The following is a 21,148-nucleotide window of genomic DNA, read 5'->3' as shown; positions in this document are numbered from 1 at the left end:
ATGAAAATGCATCAGGTGGACAGTAGGTGTCCCTCCCACCTTTTAGCCCTGTCCACTGAGGTAACCACTATCTGTTACATTTTTAGAAATAACATTCATATACAGGTATTGATATGTGTTAAGTATACAGCACCATTTGTCTTTCCTTAAGAATACACTATGTACACGGGTTTGCACCCTGCTTTCTTCACTTAATGTATCCTGGATTTCAGCCCACACCAGTAGATACGGCGGCTCAGATGGTAAAGAATCCGCCTGCAATACAGGAGACTTGGGTTCAATCCCTGGGTTGGGGAGATCCCCTGGAGAAGGAAATGGCAACCCACTCCAGTATTCTTGCCTGGAGAACCCCACGGACAGAGAAGCCTGGTGGGCTACGGTTCATGGGATTGCAAAGAATCAAACACAGCTGAGTGACTAAGCGCGTTCTCTTTAAAGACAACAGAATCCATGGTAACAAGGTCATGATTAAATTTTTCCAGTTTTTTAAACTGATGAAATAAACATAAAATTTACCATTTTAACCACTCGTGGCCTTAAGTACACTCACACTGCTATGCAGCCGTCACCACCACCCACCTCCAGAACTTACCCATCTTCCCCAAGTGAACTCCATGCCCACTCAACGCTACTGTTAACTTTTTTAGGATTGTGAAGGACTCAGATGAGAAATGTGAAGGAATTTGTTTTCTAAAGACTTCCACGCGAGTTATCACGTGCTTCTAAGGTTTGCCTAATACTGAGATTACTTTGCTCACAGAATGTTTACTGACCATCTACCTTGTTCCAGGCACTGAAATCAGGTTGTATGTATAAGCAGACATACAATATATATCTGAAGCCGTTTGGCACATTGTTCATAATATAAATCCAGGAAAGGAGTCTGAGTGATGCAGCAAGAAAGGAGGGGAATTCACAATAAAATGTCCCTCCTAAGTTTGGCACCTCTGGATGAAGATGCCTCTCCCTTTTCTATGAATATAAAACTGCCCATTAGACTGGCCTGGTGCTTCAGTTGTTATGACTTGGCACTTTGACTGTGGTGGCCTGGGTTCATGGGGAAATAAGATCCCAAAAGCCACACAGCGTGGCCAAAAAAAATGGGAAAGAAACCCACCCTGTACCCGTCAGCAACTTCTCCTCATTCCCTGGTGCCCTAGCCTCTGGCGAGCACTAACCTACATTTTGTTTCTGTGAATCTGCCTATTCTGAACATTTCTTAATGGAGTCACACACTCATTCACTCTCTGACCGTCTCTAGTCTGAGTTCTGTTGCCATTTCCCCATGAAAAAGTGTCCTTTGGGGGACTTCCCTGGCGGTCCAGTGGTTAGGACTCTGCGCTTGCAGGAGGTATGGGTTTGATCCGTGGGGGAACTAAGATCCCACATGCCACGTGGTGCGGCCAAAACTGGAAGTGTCCCTTTTCCCTGCTGCCAGGCACAACAAACACAGCTCTGCTTACCTCATTCTCCACCTCTTAGCTGTGTTCAACACAAACCACCACTCTCTCTGGCAGGATTTTCTTCTCTTGGTTTCAGAAGCCCCTTTTTATCCCACCTTCGCACCTACTTTGCACTCCCTTTCGCTCCTACTTGGGGATCTTAATTCCCCAACCAGGGATTGAACCTGCATCCCCTGCACTGGAAGCGCAGAGTCTTAACCACTGGACCACCAGGGAAGTCCCCCATATGTGTTTGTACCCCTTCACATGGCTGGATCTTCCTGACCCCCAGATGCTTGTGGTGTCTCTTCGAGGTTTAGTCCTCAGCCATCAACCCCTCAAGGGTAATTTCATTTAGTGTCTTACAGCTTGAAACATCATCTCTACGCTGATGATCCTCAAATATTTATTTCTAGCTCTGACATTTTCCGCGAACTAAAGACGTGACTACTCAGCTGCCTACGTCACCTTGATGTATCTCTTGGGTATCTCATGCACATGAAACACTCACAGCACAGCACGTGTGTTTTCTCTCCTCTGCCCCCCCCCCCCCCACCCCCGGCCCCAATTTCCCATCATAATGAAAAATGATGCAGTTGTTCAAGCCAAAAATCGAGGAGTTCTCCCTCTGTCTGCCATCTTTTCTACACAACTCATCTACAAATTTGTCAGCTCTACCTCCAGGTTAAGTCACAGGCACATCCACCTCTCTCCACCTCCACTGTCTCCCCCTAGGGTAAAGCTGCTAACATCACTGGCCTGGGTGACTGCCATGGCCAGCTCGCTCTGCAGCCACATGGCCAGCCTCCAGGCAGCAAGACAGCCTTCTACAATAAACACCACAGCACATCATTCCCCATCTCAAAAGGTTTCAAACTTCCCTGCCAAGGAAGCGCTGCCTGTCTCCCACCTCATTTCCCACCATGCTGGCCCTTTGTCACGATGCTCCAGCTGAAAGGCCCTTTAGTTCCTCTAGCAAGTGAAGCTCCCTGCCAGGGGGTCTGGTAACTGCACCTGTTGGTGCCCCTGTCTATATGCTCTTTTTTCTTGGGGTGGGAGGCGGGGCACGCTTGCTGCGTGGTATGTGGGATCGTAATTCCCCAACCAGGGATTGAATTTGCACCCACTACATTGGTAGTGCCGAGTCTTAACCACTGGACCACTAGGGAAGTCCCCATATGCTTTGCTTATACCTCTTCACATGGCTGGTTCCTCCTGACACTCAAGCCTCAGTGCAGCCCTAACCAGGAGCCCTTCCCAGCCCCAGTCATCCTAGCCCATTACATATGTTATTTCCTTCACAGCACTTACCAAAATCACAACTACTCCTTTACTTATTTATTGCCAGCTTTGTGGGGTAGGACCTTATCTTATTTCAGCTGGCGCTCCAACACCTGAGAAGGGCCTGGCATACAACTGATGCCCAATCAATAAATGCATACTGCTCTAAACAGAAGTATCCAAGGTACAAAATTAAATGCAGCGAGTACAGAAGAGCGTGACTGCGACAGTTCCTCCTCCTTGGGGACACAAAAGGATAGAACTGTGCACAGGTTCAGACACGTCCCAGAATCTCACAGGAAAAGTGCTAACACTCCTGAGAAGAGCATCTTCCACACACCTTCTGTACTATTTTATATGTATATTTTTTAACCATAAGTATGTATCACTTTTGCAATGGAAAAGAGTTTAATCAGGAAGGTAGATGAATTGGTTCTTTTATCTATAAGATTTTTTTAAAAAAGCTTTGCAGTGATTTCTCTGACCCAAGTTGAACACATTCTCAGTAATGACAAACTTGGGAGCTCAGTCATTTGTGGCATGTTACAAATGCAGGCAGGAGGCAGGGGTCCTGGTAAAAACCTCTGAGGCTGGACTCACCCTGACTTCACTCCACATCACTATTTACTGCCAGGGTCACCAGCACTCACCACGGACGATGTGGCATCCAGGAGGCTCACGACCTTCATCTCAATGTCGTTCTGGCCAAAGCTCTTCAGCATCTTCATAACCTCACTCACCGTCAGCCACTTACAATCCACGTCTTGAATGGAAACAATATAATCCCCTTCCTTTGTTCCTGCCGCCTAAAAAAAAAATATGATTTCAATACAGGTCAATGTTCTGTTCAGCGAAATCCCTGAAGTAGTTCCCAAGTTCATTAACAAAATAGTCATCTGCAATAGTTAACTTCAAGAAGGCAAAAATTGTGGTGGGTGTGGAGGGTGTAGGAGGGGGGCCCAAGACAGCTGGATACATGAATACAAATAGCTGATATATTTTGTTGTACAGCGGGAACTAACACAACATTGTAAAGCAATTATACTCCAATTTAAAAGAAAAAAAGGCAAAAATTAATTTGTTTCTCTTTGGGCAAGAAAGGTATGAAAGGCCTTTCACATAAAACCAGGCCTTTTACATAGAGGAACCCTAAATCCAATCACCCCATATATTTGTGTGGGCAGCACTCTTTACCCTGGTAGCTCAGATGGTAAAGAATCTGCCTGCAAAGCAGAAGACCCAGGTTCTATCCCTGGGTTGGGAAGATCTCCTGGTGAAGGGAATGGCTACCCACTCCAGTATTCTTGCCTGGAGAATCCCATGACAGGGGAGCCTGGCGGGCTACAGTCCATAAGATCACAAAGAGTCAGACACGACTGAGCAACTACCACTTAACACTTAACTCTGTACTTTACCAGATTGACTGTCTGCAAAGGTGCCAGTGAGTTTTGCTTCCAATCTAAAAGGATCCATGCTTACCGCAGCAGAGCAGTAGGGATCCAGGAAGTGGACTTGAACTGGGGAGTTTCCTCTCAGGGTGAACCCCAAGTCCCCTTCTTCTGCAGTGAAGTGAATACTTCGAGGAGCCGTCCATCTCTTGTTAGCCGAAAACACAGATAAAGGACCCTTGGGAATAGAGCATCATTAGGTTAGGATCTGAAGGCTGAGTCAGGCATTTGAAAGCTAAAGGAAATGATGCCTTGTCATCCTTTCAGATTTCATTCGGCTCTGCTCAAGAGACTCATGATACCATCTGCAATAGTCTGCGCTACAAAGTCATACAAGAACGTTCATTGCCATTTTCTCTAAAAGATCGATAATATTTAAAACAAAATTATGTCATATAGCATCTCTACATACTTGCAACTTATAAAACAGCCTTCCCCTCAAGTCATTATGAAATAAATGTTCAACATACCAGCTTTTGGAAGAAGTCCGTTACTGTCACTTTAGAGAACTGTGGGAGTATAATTTCAACTTCTCGCTCAGTTTTAGCTGGAAAAGAAGGTTAAAAGTAAAAGCATAAATGATTCTGTAATTGAAAGTTATTTTTGAAAACTCAGGCCTAAGTCCACTTGGGTATCTACTATGAGCTATACCCCGCTCTGGGGCTGGGACAGATAGTGATATAAGACAAATTCCCTGCCTTCAAGGGAGCTTATTTGCATTCTAGTGCAGCATCCCCAGCCTTTTTGGCTCTCGGGACCCATTTTGTGGAAGACAATTTTTCCATGGATCAGGGGGCAGAGATGGTTTCAGGATGATTCAAGTGTGTTACATTTATTGTGCACTTTATTTTTATTTTATGGCAATCTCAGGATATTCTGCCTTGACTTACGGTTAGGATTCATGCTCCTACAAGAATTTAATGTTGCAGCTGATCTGACAGGAGATGGAGCTCAGGCAGCAATGCAAGCAATGGGGAGTGGCTATAAATACAGGTAAGACTTTGCAGGCTTGCCCCCTGCTCACCTCCTGCTGGGAGGCCTGTTTCCTAACAGGCCATGGCCTGGTACTGGTCTGTGGCCCAGGGGCTAGGGACCCCTGTTCTAGTGGACATCCTCTGATACTCATAAAATCCTACTGAGAAGTAACTTACATTTCAGGTGTGGCTGTTAGGGAAATACCATGCTTTCAACACTAAGTTTTGGGCAAGACGTGCTTCCTCTTTTCATTATTAACATGCAATGTGAAGATTTCACAGTGAGAAGTGGATTTGCCAAATCATGTGCATAAATAGCTAAATAGCTCCACCATCAAATTCATGGCACTGCAGCCATGATATTAAAAGACACTTGCTCCTTGAAAGAAAAGCTATGACACCTAGACAGCATATTAAAAAGCAGAGACATCACTTTGCCGACAAAGGTCTGTACAGTCAAAGCTATGGTTTTCTCAGTAGTCATGTACACATGTGAGAGTTGGACCATAAGATTTGGATGTCTAAGTGCCATAGATTTGGACCAAGGATGAGCACTGAAGAATTGATGCTTTTGAACTGTGATGCTAGAGAAGACTCTTGAGAGTCCCTCGGACTGCAAGGGGATTAAACCAGTTAATCCTAAAGGAAATCAATCCTGAATATTCATTGGAACTGATGCTGAAGTTGAAGCTTCAACACTTTGGCCATCTGATGTGAAGACTCATGGAAAAGACCCTGATGCTGGGAAAGATTGAGGGCAAGAGGAGAAGGGAGTGACAGAGGATAAGATGGTTGGATGGCATCACTGACTCAATGGACATGAGTTTGATGAGCAAACCCAGGGAGATAGTGAAGAACAGGGAAGCCTGGCATGCTGAGTCCATGGGGTCACAAAGAGCCGGACACAACTTAGCAACTGAACAACAACAAGCCAACCCTTCCCACGAGGCTAGTCAGTGTCTATCAAAGGATCCCAGTGCAGGCTAAGAATTCCACACATAAATGAGCCTCAGCACAATAAAGACCACATATGACAAGCCTTGAAAAGTTCTCCTCTAAGACGAGGAACAAGACAGGGATGCCCACTCTTACAACTTTTATTTTACATGGTACTGGAAGTCCTAGCCGTAGCAATTAGACAAGGGCAAAAAAAAAATTAGGCATCCAAATCAGAAAGGGAGTAAAACTGTCACCATGCGCAGATGACATAATACCACAAATAGAGAACCCTAATTGTTGTTCAGTAGCTAAGTCATATCTGACTATGCGACCCCCATGGACTATACTTGAACTAATGAATGAACTCAGCAAAGTTGCAGGATACAAAATCAATAAACAGAAATCCAGTATATCTATTCACAAATAACAAACTATCAGAGAAATTAAGAAAACAATCTAATTTACAATTACATCAAAAATAATAGAATACATAGGAATAAATTTACCCATGGAAGTGAAAGATCTCTATACTGCAAACTATAAGACACTGATAAAAGAAACTGAAGAAAACACAAATAAATGGAAAGATATTCCATGTCTGTAGACTAGAGAAGTTATATTGTTAAAATGTCCCTTTGTTATATATATATATATATAATATATTTATATAATATATATATGTGGATTGTTATAATGTCCAAAGCAATCTACTGATTCAATGCAATCAGTATCAAAAATCCAATGGCATTTTTAATAGAACTAGAACAAATAATTCTAAAATTTGTATAGAACCACAAAAGATCCCAAATAACCAAAACAATCGAGATAAAAGAACAAAGCTAGACCTCCAGCATGAAATCACGCTCCCTGATTTCAATTATACTATGAAGTTACGTAATCAAAACGGTATAGCATGGGTACAAAAACAGACGCACAGATCAGTGAAACAACACCTTCCAAGATCAAGCCTTGGAGGAGGAATAAGGACGCAGGGGGCTTTCAAATCATGCAGTCGGAGGTAACAGACAGATAGCAAAGTACAGATTTCCATTAACATGGTGGTATGTGGCTGGGTGTGGGTCATAGGGAAAATGTCAAGGTAAAAGGCAGTTCCTAGAGTCTCCTGACTATCAGTAATGGCTACAACCCCAGAGGAGGTCATGAGACTTCAAGGAAAGGAACCTACAGGAAGGACACCATGGAGAGGAGACCCTCAAGAATGCCAAGAGGGGAGACTGGGATTGGGCAAGGCAGTCAGTGAAGAGTGGGAAGGAAAGTCGGAGCACAACCAAGGTGGCAGGGCCCTGACATCACAGGTGGCGATGTGAGGGGCAGGAGGGGGTCAGCTGCCACTAAAGCGTCAACAAAGACCATAAAGGAGGCCCTAGATCTGAGAATGAGAGGGTCAGGACTCCAGGGCAAGAGGAGCACAGGGCCCTGTACCAACGCCCAGCACACAGCCAGGGTTTGCCCCCCGACCCCTGCGGGACGAGCACTTGAACAGCCCTGCCCCTCACGCAGCGCACTCTGCACTGGCCCCCACGCCACTCACAGATGATGTCGGGAGCATCGGTCAAGTTCAGGAGGTCATCGTCCTCCCGGAGCTGAGTGTACTTAAGCTGGGACCGCTGGTGTGCCGCAGACAGCACCTCCTGCAGCACCTCGATGCTGCGGAGCTTCTTGCACAGGCTGGCCTCCCTCATGGACTCCTCGTGGTGGGTGATGGCTCGGCACAGATGGGACTTCCCTGCCCACAGAAAATCAACACCACCGGTCACATGTAATAAAGTGCAACGTGAGTACTTCATGGAGAGCCTGAGTGCCCCAGGATCTGCCCAGAACGGTGGACATTCTCTTTCCTGAAGGATCTGCCTGGAAGGCTTCAGTCCCTCTGAAATGTGTGTGCAGTGTGCTCACTTGTGTCTATAGAACTATCACTCAGCAAACATTTACCAAATGTTCTAGGCATTAGAGATAAAGCAAAAGCTAGCCTTTTGCCTTTTCACTGAGTTTGCAAGATAGTGATTGAAGGCAGAAAATTAACAAGCAAAGAAATGTATAGTGCGTCATGTGGCATTAAAGTTCTGGAGAAAAATAAAGCAGAAACAAAAATAATAGGCAGATGTAGTACTTGAGAAGATGGGGAATGAGGAGTCGCCCTTCTGTGATGTGTGATCAGAAAAGGCCTTTTAGGAGGTTAACTTTTAAGAACTAGAAGAAGAGCAGCAAGTGCAAAGGCCCTGGGACAGGAGCATGCCTGAATGTTTAAGGACAACAAGGGGCTTGGAAGTTTCGCTGGGGAGACTGAAGGCTGCAGAGAAGGATGGAGAATGAGGCCAGAGAGGAACAGGGGCCTGACCATGTCCAACCTCAGAAGTGCAGGTGAAGACTCCTATCCTTCTCTGGGTGGGATGAGAGCATGAGGGCTCCTGGCAAAAAGCTGGGCAACCTGTGTGACCTCTCTGGACCTCTCTCTCCTCAAATGAAAACTGGGGATCATACCACATCTACCTCATAGGCTTGGGTGAGGTTTAAGCACATCAATGTCTACTAAGCAGGCACCATGTAAGCATGGCTTGGACCAGGGTGGTAGGTGAGAAGTGATCAGATTTGGAATGTTCTTCTAAGTAGAGTCAACAAGAATTGCTAATCGAAGGTGGGTGAGAAAGAAAGATGAAGGTAACGAGTGAGTCCTAGGTTTCTGACCTGCAAACCTAGAAAGATGGAGTCACCATCACTGAGATGGGAAAAGTGCATGTGTGGGATGGGGGGCAAGTTTGAGCGGTGGAAGCACTCAGATTTGGACACAGAAAACTTGCTCTGAGGTCTGTTATCAGTTCTTAAGTGTGGCCTACGAAATGTGTGCTTCCAGAATAGGATGACCAAGGGCCATCCCCTGACTACTAGGCAGCTGGAAGACTGCCAAAGCTCTGGCTCCCCTGTGGGAGGGCTGGGCGCACACAGAACCCATGAGAACACAGCTCTGGACGCCCGCTGAGGCTAGAGGACTATGCCTCCTGGTTTCTGAATCCAGAGTGGCTACAATGACTCGGAAGACCTCCTCCTCAGGCCCTGCCCTGGCAACCCGTCTGGGGTTGTCGGTGAGTGGGAGCGGCTGGATGGGTCAGACGGGACACAGGGGGAGGGAGCAGCAGAGCCAACACGCACCCAGTAGCCGGCGCTGATGAACATTCTTCAGGGTGGCTAAGGGTGTCAGTCCCTCTGGCATGTGGCTGTAGAGCTGGGACAGGCACTTCTCCTGGTGGTCCTCATCTTCACCAGGCTTCACTGCAACAGGAACCGCAAGATAGACCCTTTCTCATGGCCGTGGCACAGCCTTTATACACGGTTCCGCAGACCCACTGAGAAATCCCGCTTCCAACTACATCCCCAGCTCAACAAGGCACTTGGGATAATAGGTCTCCTTTCTACTCCCGGCCACACCCAGGCAATCCAGCCCAAGGTCTTTGTGCAGGGGGGCCAGTCTTACTTTAGGGGCTTATGATTTGGCTCCGAGCCCCTGATCTCTACCTCCTCCTAGTCACCCATTTCATGAACCTCTAAGCACAGCCCCGCCTTAAACCTCTGAGGGCCTCCCTGCCTGCACCCTCCCTGGTACATGTCCATTCCTAACCTCACCAAACCACCCACCGCTACCTCAACAGCCTCCGTTCCAGGACCCAGTTACATCCTGTTCTCACTCTAGCTGTCCTCTCCCTCCTCGTTCCACTGGAAAAGTCCCCCTCAGAGTCCCAAGTCTAACTCACATGGCAATGCCTGCCTCGGAGGAACCTCCATGACTATACCAAGGACTCCAACCTCTGCCCCATTTCTGTTCCTACCTCAATGACTGAAGCACTGTATTTCTATTGGTTTACCCGACTTGTCCTGCTCAAAAGACTATAATCATCTCAGCAGGAGCAGCTAACACAGAGAGCCCTTCACATATGAAGCACTATTCAGCTCTGCACAGAGGCACTTGGTTTTCACAACAGTTTGTTCTCACAAACTGGGATCTCTTCATATTCCTGTTTTATAGATGAGAAAACTGAGGCACAGAGCAGCTAAGTAACTTGCCCAAGATCACCTAGCTAGTAAACGACAGAGCTGAGATATGAACCCAGGCAGTCTGGCCCCAGAGGATATCCTTTCCATTACTTGGAGGGCTGCTTTGATGAGCACGAATTGCAACAAAAGTCCCTTCCCCATCTACAACCTCAGATCAGAACCAAGACTAGGGGGAGGAGAGTGAGGCATTCACCCTAGGCTGAAAATTTAAGCAGGTGCCCTAAACCCAGCTACCAAGATATATATGATAGTTTAATATAATTTTCTAAGTATCAAAATTAATGCAAAAATACTCATGATGAACATCAAATTTCCTTTGTTTCATGTTCCAATGTGGCTCAGCATACCACTGTTATTATCTGCATCATCATTTTCTTTTATTAATTTGTTTTTGACCACGGCACATAGCATGTGGGATCTTAATTCCCTGACCAGGGATCAAACACATGCTTCCTGAAGTGGAAGCACGGAGTCTTAACCACCGGACTGCCAGGGAAGTCCCAACCGGTGTCTTCATTTAAAGTTTTATGGTGTCTTCATTTATAAAGTTTTAATCACCATGGATTTTTGCCTCAGTTTTGATTCATCTACAATTACATGTTAAAACATTATCTCAATTACTGAGTTCACGGGCATCCCCTTAGATCTTGTGTTTGAGGTGAGTATCTCCCTGATCTAGCCCTGGCCCTAGATTCCAGGTGAAATATCATCTCCATGAAGCTGTCAGCTCCACCCCAGGCAGAAGAAATGCTCCCCCCTCCCCCTCCCACAGCAGTACCACATCAACCCTAATCCCACCCTGTGTGACAGCTGCCGGGCCCACGTGTAACCGCCACCCTCAGCCCCCAAGCTGCTGAGCATCTCTCAGGCAAGCAGAAAGCTCTTGCTCAGCTCAGTATCACCCAGAGGCAGCAAGCCTGCAACCCTGCAACCCTGACCAAAGCCCGGAGCCCCAGGCTGCCCAGCCTCACGCTGGTGGTCGATGAGCAGGGTGGCTGTGAAATAGTGGGCCAGGGCTTCATAGTGGTGGGCCTTCACACAGGCCAAGCTGGCCCAGGAGTACGGGATGTTCTCCTTCACCGGCTCCTGGTTCATGGCCGTGTGCAGCTGCTGGTAGACCTCTCCCACCTAGAACAGAAGGAATGCCGGGAGTGGGGAGCCTGGCACAGGGGCGCTCACGTATCCGGGCTGCAGAAGAAGAGCCCTTTCTTCTCTGGGGCGGCCCCTGCCAGAGGCCGCTCCACAATCTGGGAGTGATTCCAAGGGCTCCCGGTGTTGTCAGTGTCAGAGTTAACAGGGAGACTGGGCCACCATCATTATGCTGGTTTTTAGGCTCAGCTACAGATGGAATCAGTGATCCGTATCTGAAACACTGACTTGCCAACAAAACGCAAGCCAGCGCTCTGGCCAGCCAGGGCGGGCATGCTGCCCAGGTCATGGGCAAGCTGCTGTGGGAAGCCCCTGCTGCCTCCAGTGGGCCCACACCAACACACCCCGCTTGCTCCGAAAGTCAGGGGAAACAGCAAGGCTTACCTTGGCCGCTTCCTGGGCCACCTTCACCAGGAGGAAGAACTCGTTCTGGAGCCCAGGGAGGCAGACCTTCTCAAACGTGCTTTCCTGGGCTTGTGCCAGCATCATTTTGACCAGCACAGTGAGCATGGCGGGGCTCATGTCGTAACTTGGAGTGTGCGTAAACGTCTCCTTCAGGTAGTTTAAAACCCCTGCAATCGGAATTGTTTTGAGCATTAGTTAGGGATATCCTATTTATTTCACCATGCTGCTCAAGAACACAAAAAATGATGAAGCAAAAATATGAAACTAGTGTCCCAAAGCATCTTTAGAAAACTCTGATTCTCAATTACCATAAGAGCCAGCAATTCCACTCTTAGGTATAACCCCACAGAATTGAAAGCAGTGAATTAAACTGATATTTATAAAAGAATGCTCATGGCGGTATTATTCCTAGTAACCAAAAGGTACAAACAACTCAACTGTCCATCGACATTGGAGATACGGGGATAAATCAAGTGTGGTATATACATACAATGGAATATTTTCAGCCTTGGGACTTCCCTGGTGGCCCAGTGGCTAAGACTTCATACTCCCAGTTTGATCCCTGGTCGGGGAACTAGATCCCACATCCCGTAACTAAGATCAAAGATCCCTTGTGCCGCAACTAAGACCTGGGGCAGCCAAATAAATAAAATAAATATATATATTTTTTAAAGGCAAGGGCTTCCCTGGTGGCTCAGTGGTAAAGCATCTGCCTGCCAATGTAGGAGACGTGGGTTTGATCTCTGGTCTGGGAAGGTCCCACATGCTGCTGAGCAACTAAGCCCCCTCACCACAACTACTGAGACTGTGCTCTAGAGCCCAGGAACCACAACTACTGAGCTCACATGCTCTAGACCCCATGCTCTGCAATCAGAGAAGCCACTGCAATGAAAAGGCGTTGCTTGGCAACCAGAGTACCCCCCCCCACCCTCCCCCGCTCACCACAACTAGAGAAAAGCTCACACAACAATGAAGACTCAGCACAGCCAAAAATAAATTAATCAATCTTAAAAAAAAAAAAAAAGTCAATTCCGACACATGGTACAACACGGATGAAGACATCACGCTACGTGAAGTAGGTCCATTACACTGAGATGAGGTATCTGGAAGAGTTAAATTCACGGACACACATGGGCTGGACGGGGGAGGCAATGGGGATATTGTTTAATGGGACAGAGTTTCTGTTTGGGGCGATAAGAAAAAGTTCTGGAGATAGACAGCTGCACAACAGTGTGGCTATACTTGATACCAACAAACTACTCCCAAAAATGATTACAATGGTAATTTTGTTATGTATGTTTCACCAGTAAGAAAACTTTTGTTTTCCAGTTCTCTTCCAAAACATTTACATCTGCGTCAAGCAAGGAAACCAGCCTGCTCCCTGTCCATTCCTGTCTCGCCTGGACCCTTGTGAGAAATTCCGTATGTGACTAGGCATTTGAGGGAAGTGAAGGAAGACAGAATGACTAAAGGGCTCGCAGAGGGTCATGCTCAACTCTTAACCTCCGGGTCATTCAGAAATTCAAGGCTTTTCTCCAGGACCTCAGGAAAGATCAACTCAGTCACTCTAGGGGAAAGTTTCATGCTAGTATAGCCCTCAGCTAACTTTCTTATGTGTTAGAAAAGTGTCACAGCATTAACTGACAAATCAACTTAGAGCTGAAATAAAACCTCCTGGCAAAATCCCATCTGACTGGTTCCTCTGGTTTTGCTGCAAAGCATAGCTGCCCTGCAGGAGGAAGGCCACAGCTGCAGACTGTTTGCACCTCTCTGGGGTCCACGCTTACTCTGTTCTCAAGCTTCGTTTTGTCCACATCTCTGGAATCTTAGAGACAGTCATACCCGCTTCAGATTCTTCAGAAAGAAAGATGAGCCCAGAAAAGAATTTACAGCGAAAGAATTCAACTCCCACATGACATTTCAGCATGGTGTTTTCTCCCAAGGGATCTATCACTTTAACCAAACAGCATCATGACCAGCCCAAACAGCGAAGCCCCAGTTCTTCCCAGCCTTGCAGAGGAAAGTGAGATACCCCCAAAAATTTTCTGCCAGGGGTAACACCCCAAAGGAGAGTGACAAGGACCGGCACAGAAAGAAACTTATTATGGAGCCAGCTTGGGGCATCACACAGTGGTCAGCATTGTGGCCGCTTCTGCCTACAATCCCTGTGCCAACTCCGCAAGACACAGCTAGAGGGGAGTCAGCCAGGACCCTTAAGCGCCCATGAGGCAGGCCTAACCACTGCACCCATGGGCTGCCAACCACCCCCCGCTCCTCTATAGGCTGGTGCTAAGTGTCACTTGGCAGGGACCCAAGAAGAGCAACTATGGGTGAGCAAGTTTCTCAGAATGCACATACAAAGGCATGGATGGTAACACTCTGATGAGGCATGCTGCCGGATGAAAGAAAAAAGAAAAAGCCTCCATTCTCACCGCTTGAGAAAACTTATTCTCTTCTTCAAAACTGTGTTCAAAGACACAGTTCATCCACTCCCATCTGTGGGGCCACTCATTCGGAAAAGATTAATCATTAACCACTGTGTACATGAGCCACAGCCAGACGGAGACGACCGGGTTTGCGCCAGGAAGCAATTTTCCTCATGGGAAGAGCCACCAGCTCTGGAAGCTGGCCGGGCCCTTTCAGGCTCCTCGGGCCAAGCGTGGGCCTGGCAAGGATCCACAGACCCCCTTCAGCTCGGGTACCAGGGCCACCTGGCAGAGCCAGAGCTCTATTTCAGCGGCAGCGCCTCCTTGGAGACGTACCTGCGGCTCTCTGAAAGGCATCCACCGTGCTCTCCAGCCCGGCTTCTGTCTGCCGGTTGCACCGGGTGCCGATCTGTGTATAGAGGGCTCCGATGTTAAACAGGATGCTGGCCTTCTCCAGCAGCAGGTTCTGTTGGCTGACCGGAACCCCGGTGAGGGAGTCATACCTATTTAAAAGAAACATCTTTTGAGACTATGGATCCTTTGGCTAGTGAGTGCCATTTGGGGATAAAAATGGACAAAACTTATTTCTTGAATAAAACTCAAAGATGCACATGCAATGAGGCTTTTATCTCAAGCAAGACAATGGGCCTGCTCATACTGTTAAGACGCCCACAAGCACAAACAGAAACAAGGCTTCTCAACCAGGATGTCCTTCCGTAGGTGAATGGACATACAAACCGTGGTACAGCCACACAGTGGAAAACTATGCAACACTTAAAAAAAAAAAAAAAGAAATGAACCATCAAGGCATGAAAAGACACAAGAAACCTTAAGTGCGTGTGACTAAGTGAAAGAAGCCAATCCGGAAAGGCTACATACTGTATGATTCCAACTATATGACTTTCTGGAAAAGACAAAACAATAGAGACAAAAAGAATCAGTGGTTGCCAGGGTTGGGGAGTGCAAAGGGGTGGGGATGCCTAGGTGGAGAGCAGAAGATTACAGGGTAATGAAACTATTCTGTATGATACTATAACGTGGATACATGTCATTGTTGTTTAGTCGCTAAGTGATGTCTGACTCTTTTGCGACCCCATGGTCTGTAGCCCGATAGGCTCCTCTGTCCACGGGACTTCCCAGGCGAGAATACTAGAGTGGGTTGTCAGTTCCTTCTCCAGGGGATCTTCCCAACCTGGGGATCGAACCCACGTCTCCTGCATTGGCAGGGGGATTCTTTACCACTGAGCCATCCTGGAAGCCCACGTGTCATTGATCCTTTGTCCAAACCCATGGAACGTACACCACCAACAGGAACTGTAAACAGTGGGTGCTGGGTGATGGGCAGCCAGTGTCAGTGCATCAACTGTAACAAATGTAACACTCTGGTGGTGGACAGGGGAGGAGGTGCTGGGTGTTCAGGGGCAGTGGGTATATGAGAACTCTCTGTACCTTCCCTTCAATTTTACTATGAACCTGAAACTGCTCTACAAAATAAAATGTATTTTTTTAAAAAAAAATAAGGCTTCTCCTAAATGAAATGTAGCAATTACTAACCCCTCATAATTCTTCCTGAGGCCTCAGGAAGATATGTTTTAAAGACTCAGGATATGTTTTAAAGTTCATACGTTGACCAGGGTATAGATATGGAGCTTCTCCCTAATTCAGCACCAAGAAGTCACTTTTGGAGTTTTCACTCATGTGCAGGCAGCTAACACACCTTTAGGAAAAGTCATCTGCCCTTCCTTTCAAAAGCAAGCATCTAGAGCCATCTGCTGTGGTAAAATTTAACTCTGAATATGCTTCTCAGCTACTAGGATTTACTTTCATTTCACATACTCCTTGGGCTTCTATGGCGGCTCAGATGGTAAAGAATTCACCTGTAATGCCCTGGTCAGGAAGATCCCCTGGAGAAAGGAATAGCTACCCACTCCAGTATTCTTGCCTGGGAAATCTCATGGACAGAGGAGACTGGCGGACTATAGTCCATAGGGTCACAGAGTCAGACAAGACTGAAGTGACTAAGCAACGTACTGCTAAGCAACTCAGAGGAGAGGTATAGCATCTCCAAGATATTTCAACAGCACTAATCATCAAAAGTATCAAAAAGGGAAAAAATCAAAGATTCTGCTTCAGTTTTTAATAGATCTGATCTACTTCTGTTTGCTGCCCTGGTCATTGGGAGAAAACTTGATTCCCACCCCCATCCCATCTGGGACAAGAATCTTGCTTCTTGTCAGTTCTACCTCAGAGCCCTGGTGTTTCCCTCATGATAAAATGAACACACACACACACACACACACACGCAAATGCCTCCTCTCCTCGGCTCACTTGCTCTGGGAAGCAAGAAGCCACTGTCTGTTGGAGCCTTCTCCCTGTGGGTCCCCTTCATAAACAAACCCCGGTTTATCCACACATCTCCAGGCTCTCCTGAATTCATGGGGCAACTAGAAGGAGGGGGCTGCAGTGCAGAGGAGCCTCGTGTGGGGCTGAGGCTCCCCAGTGTGGCTGGAGACAGAAAGCCCCAGCTCAGGCACCTACCAAGTAAACAGGATCCCCATCTGTCGGGTGGGCGGGAAGAACCGGCTCTCGACAAACCCCAGCTGGATGAAGTAACTCATCAGCAGCTCTACTCCCGCCCCATTTCGGCTGGGCGTCCGACAGGCCTGAAAGGACAGGAACCACCGCAGGGGTGACTGGGTGAGCAGAGAGCAGATGGACGGGCCAGGAAGATGCTCACACACGGTTTCTCTGGAGCCTGGGCCCCGCTGCTGGCATCATGAACTCTAGGAGAGCTGGGAAAGGCTGGGAGGAACTCGTGAGTCCTGGAACCCAGCCCCAGACATGCATGTCTGTCTCCTCTTTGGTCTTCTTTCGTGGCAAGAAGATGAATGGATGTTTCCGACATCCCCTCCCTTTCACCCCCAGCCACCAGCGATTCTACCCAGACTTCAGGTGCAACAATGGGATCATCAGAAGTCTGCACAACCTCTAATCATAGCCAGTCTCCTCTCCATCCCACTGCACATGGAAACATACTTGTCTCAAATCCATGAGATCTGCTATTTCATCTTCGTAGAGGTAGCTGTCTTCACTGTAATGTTCCAGAATAAAATCCTGCAAGAAAAAGGAGATACTGTAAGATGTGACTCAAAACCAGAAACAAGTAAAATAGTAACGTCTAAGGTATGCGTGCATGCTAAGTCAATTCAGTCCTACCAGGCTCCTCTGTCCAAGGGATTCTCCAGGCAAGAATACTGGAGTCGGTTGCCATGCCCTTCTCCAGGGGATGTTCCTGACCCAGGGATTAAGCCCATGTCTCTTTAATCTCCTGCACTGGCTGGTGGGTTCTTTACCACCAGCGCCACCTGGGAAGCCCATAAAAATACAGGTAGAATTCATAAAAATTTATGGTAAAGTGTAGTGGTGGGATTTATTTTCTTAGTTTTATTTATGTATATTTAAAATTATTTTGCTTTTGTTGTTTCGGTTAAAGGGGAAAAAAGTGAAAGTCGCTTGAGTCGTGTTTGACTCTTTGCAACCCCATGGACTATAGTCCATGGCATTCTCCAGGCCAGAATACTGGAGTTGGTAGCCTATCCCTTCTCCAGGGGATCTTCCCAACCCAGGAATCGAACCCAGGGTTTCCTGCACTGCAGGTGGATTCTTTACCAACTAAGCTATCAGGGAAGCCAAGTTAAAGGGAAAGTTGTTTTCTATTTAAAAACATATTGGCAGGGGACTTCCCTGTGGTCCAGTGGCTAAGATTTCCAGCTGCCAATGCAGAGATTGGGGTTCCATCCTTGCTTGGGGAACTAGATACCACATGCTATAACTAAAGGTCCCACATGCAGCAACTAAGAATTCGAATGCCACAACTAAAGATCCTGCACGTCGCAGCTGACGATCTGCCAAGACACAATGAAGATCAAAGACCCACCCTCCCCGAGTGCCACAACTAAGACCCGGTGCAGCCAAATAAATAAATGAATATTTTTTAAAAATTAAAGTGTCTTGGCAGCATAGTGAAGTGACTTGTGTAAGTGACTGTAAGTTCAATCACGCTGGCAAACATCACAGATATTTGGGGGCTCAGACCTTCATCTTCAGTGGGGACGTCACACATGGCAAAAGCAACTCCTGTCTGGGGACTGTTATGAGACCTCAGGGTCTGTGATGGGAACCTCTGTGAGGGCACTTCCACAAAGAAAGCACCCCAGTGAGACCCCCCAACTGGCTCTGTGAATTCACTCAGTCATGAGACACATTGGTAAGCACTGGCAGCGTGCCAGGCAGTGTACACAGTGCTGGGGCTACTTCAGACAACAAAACAAAGACCCTGCCCCATGGGCCTTATAATCGCACAAGCGAGCACAGACAGTAAGTAGCAGGCATAACAGAGAGCTCCCTGGTGGTCTAGAGGCTGGGATTCACTGCCACGGCCCAGGTTCAACGGTCAGGAAACTGAGCCCATAGGCTGTGCTTCTGCGGCTACTCAGGCACACAGCTGTGTCCGACTCTTTGCGGCCCCAGGGACTGTAGTCCGCCAGGCTCCTCCATCCAAGGCATTACCCAGGCAAGAATGCTGGAGTGGGTTGCCATTTCCGCCTCCAGGGGACCTTTCCCACCTAGGGACTGAAACCTCATCTCTGACATCTCCTGCATTGGCAGGCGGGTTCTTTACCATTAATGCCACCTGGGAAGCCCCCTGGCCCCCCACTGCCTGCTGTAAGCTGTGTGGTGTGGCCAAATTTTTTTTTTAATTTAAATGAAAAAAAAAATAGGTACAACATAACATATATTAGAAGATGGTTAAGTATTACAGGAAAAAAATAACAGGAGTATAATGTGTGGAGAATGAGTTCTTGCACAACGTCCTCCGTAAGTACTGGCTCTCCCTGGCTGCAAAAAGCTGAAGGGAGCGATTGTTGATTACATTTTCCCAAGTGACTGTGAGTGTTCTCTTTACACATTTTCTACATTAAAGTCCCTTCTGCTTTTTATATGTTCAGTGAATATTTACACATGCACCCATACACCCTCCACTTATAGAAATGGGATTGTAGTGAACGAATATACAACTTGGCTTCCCTCTTGTTTTTCTTGAATTGGCACTGTATCAAATGTTTTCCTATGCCACAAAGAATTCTATAACACAGCTTTCAATGGTTATATAATCCTCCAAAGGCACAAAGGTACCATTCATTTATTCAACAAATAGAGTACCTACTATGTGCTAGCCAATATGTCCCATGATATTCTTAACCCTCCTTTGTTAAACACATAAATCATGACAGTCCTCCTTCTGCACATCTCTGATTAGTTCCTCAGAATAAATCCTGAGAGGATGTTCTGCCAGTTCCAAGGATATGCAGAAGGCTCCTTTTGTTTTTTCACGTGTCATTTTTAGCCAACTTTTCTGTTGGCTTTATGATTCTATGATTTTCTTTATGACTTTAAGGCTGATGTTTGGAATCAGCTCCCCTACTAACAAAGCGACACTGTGTATATTTGAAATGGTTTTCAGATATGATCAATTATGTTACTAGTGACGATAATTATGGCGAGGATGATCTGGGAGACAAAGTTCCTCTAGGGCTTCTCTAGGACTGCATCCATGAGAGCAGCATTAAAGGCCACCACTCAGGGGACTTCCCTGGTAGTCCAGAGCTTAAGAATCTGCCTTCCAATGAGAGGGATGTGGACTTGATCCATGGTCAGGGAACTAAGATCCCACATGCCTCGGGGCAACTAAGCCCACACGCCCCAACTACTGAATTCATCTGCTAAGTGAAAGATCCCACAACAAAGACCCAAAGCAGCCCAAAATAAATAAATAAACAAGTATTAAAAAAAAGAAGATGAAGAAGAAGGCTTGTTCTACTTGATGCTAAAACACATGAAAAATGGACAATGAAACCAAATATGGAGTAGAAACAGCAGCAGATTCGAGAATCAGGTATATAACATAAGCCCACCATTCAAAGAAGAGGAAAAGCCGGGAGCATCCACCAGGTCCAGGCAGGAAGGAGGGTACACACAGCTGTTCCTGATGTGAACTGAAGGGAAGAACTCTTACAGGGATGTGGGTAGGGTTATGGGGAACCACAGGGATGGCGTGGGGCCTCCAGAGCCATCAGAACCACAGAGCTGAAGGGCCGAAGGGGAGAAGGAGTTAGGAGAACTTGGAGAGGCGGCTGCCTGAGGCGAGGATCCAAACCAGGAGGTCCTCTGGTGGGGTGGGGTGGGGGGGAATGCAAAAGGTAGCCAGCTGAGGGAACTGGGGAGTGAAAAGCCCCGCCTTCCCTCTCCTCCCCTCCTCTCATCCCCTCAGCCACACCCAGCAGGAAGTCAGACAGCAGGAGCCAGGGCTGCCTCCCACACAAAACAGGAGGGAGGGGACCAGGGGGAAGGAGGGGCAGAGAATGAAAGGACAGCATCCCACATGACACATGGATTCTGTACACATAGCTCAGGGGAAACTGGCCACCACTTTGGCGAAAATAAAAACTAACAGCCCTGGGGCTTCCCTGGTGGGAAGCCAGTGGTTAAGATTCCGCCTTGCAGTGCAGGGGACACCACGAGTTTGATCCCCGGTCCAGGAAGATCCCACCTGCTGCCAGGCAACTAAGCCCGTGCCACAACTCCTGAGTCTGCGCTCTGCAGCCCTTGAGCCACAATTGCTGAGCCCACAGGCAGCCACTCCTGAAGCCCATGACGCTTAGAACCTGTGCTCCACAAGAGAGGCCATCCCAATGAGAAGCCCCCCATCACAACTGGACAGTAGCCCCTGCTCCCCGCACCTAGAGAAAGCCAGCATACAGCAACAAGCACCCAGCACAGACAAAAAGAAACTAAAACAAAAAAAGTTAGCACCCTACCTCTCTTTACTCACCCCCCAAACAAACTCCAGATTGACTAGAGACTTAATGTTAAAAATTAAACAAAGCACTGGAAGAAACTACAGCAAAATAAATGTTTCCTCTTGGTGTGGAGAATGCCTTTCAAGGCAGGGCTGT

At 47.3% G+C, this 21,148-nt stretch overlaps 1 protein-coding gene across 2 annotated transcripts in view; it reads right to left on the bottom strand.

Moving 5' to 3' along the window:
* Positions 1-21,148, bottom strand: part of RHPN2 (rhophilin Rho GTPase binding protein 2) — a 67,268-nt gene that overhangs the window by 1,792 nt on the left and 44,328 nt on the right. Inside the window, exons 5-14 of one of the 2 annotated variants that reach the window (XM_043437685.1) lie at positions 17,169-17,246; positions 16,671-16,795; positions 14,469-14,635; positions 11,686-11,873; positions 11,091-11,280; positions 9,253-9,372; positions 7,637-7,831; positions 4,642-4,718; positions 4,203-4,349; positions 3,374-3,529 (exon numbers count right to left, since the gene is read on the bottom strand). In XM_043437685.1, coding sequence (XP_043293620.1) covers positions 3,374-3,529; positions 4,203-4,349; positions 4,642-4,718; positions 7,637-7,831; positions 9,253-9,372; positions 11,091-11,280; positions 11,686-11,873; positions 14,469-14,635; positions 16,671-16,795; positions 17,169-17,246 — 1,443 coding nt within the window. The remainder of the gene's footprint in view (positions 1-3,373; positions 3,530-4,202; positions 4,350-4,641; positions 4,719-7,636; positions 7,832-9,252; positions 9,373-11,090; positions 11,281-11,685; positions 11,874-14,468; positions 14,636-16,670; positions 16,796-17,168; positions 17,247-21,148) is intronic. The other variant, XM_043437686.1, reaches the window with a different exon arrangement.

Source organism: Cervus canadensis, chromosome 18 (genome assembly GCF_019320065.1).
Source record: "Cervus canadensis isolate Bull #8, Minnesota chromosome 18, ASM1932006v1, whole genome shotgun sequence".
Classification (NCBI taxonomy): domain Eukaryota; kingdom Metazoa; phylum Chordata; class Mammalia; order Artiodactyla; family Cervidae; genus Cervus; species Cervus canadensis.
The sequence above is the reverse complement of the archived record's forward strand: the minus strand, read 5'-3'. Positions and strand labels throughout refer to the sequence as shown.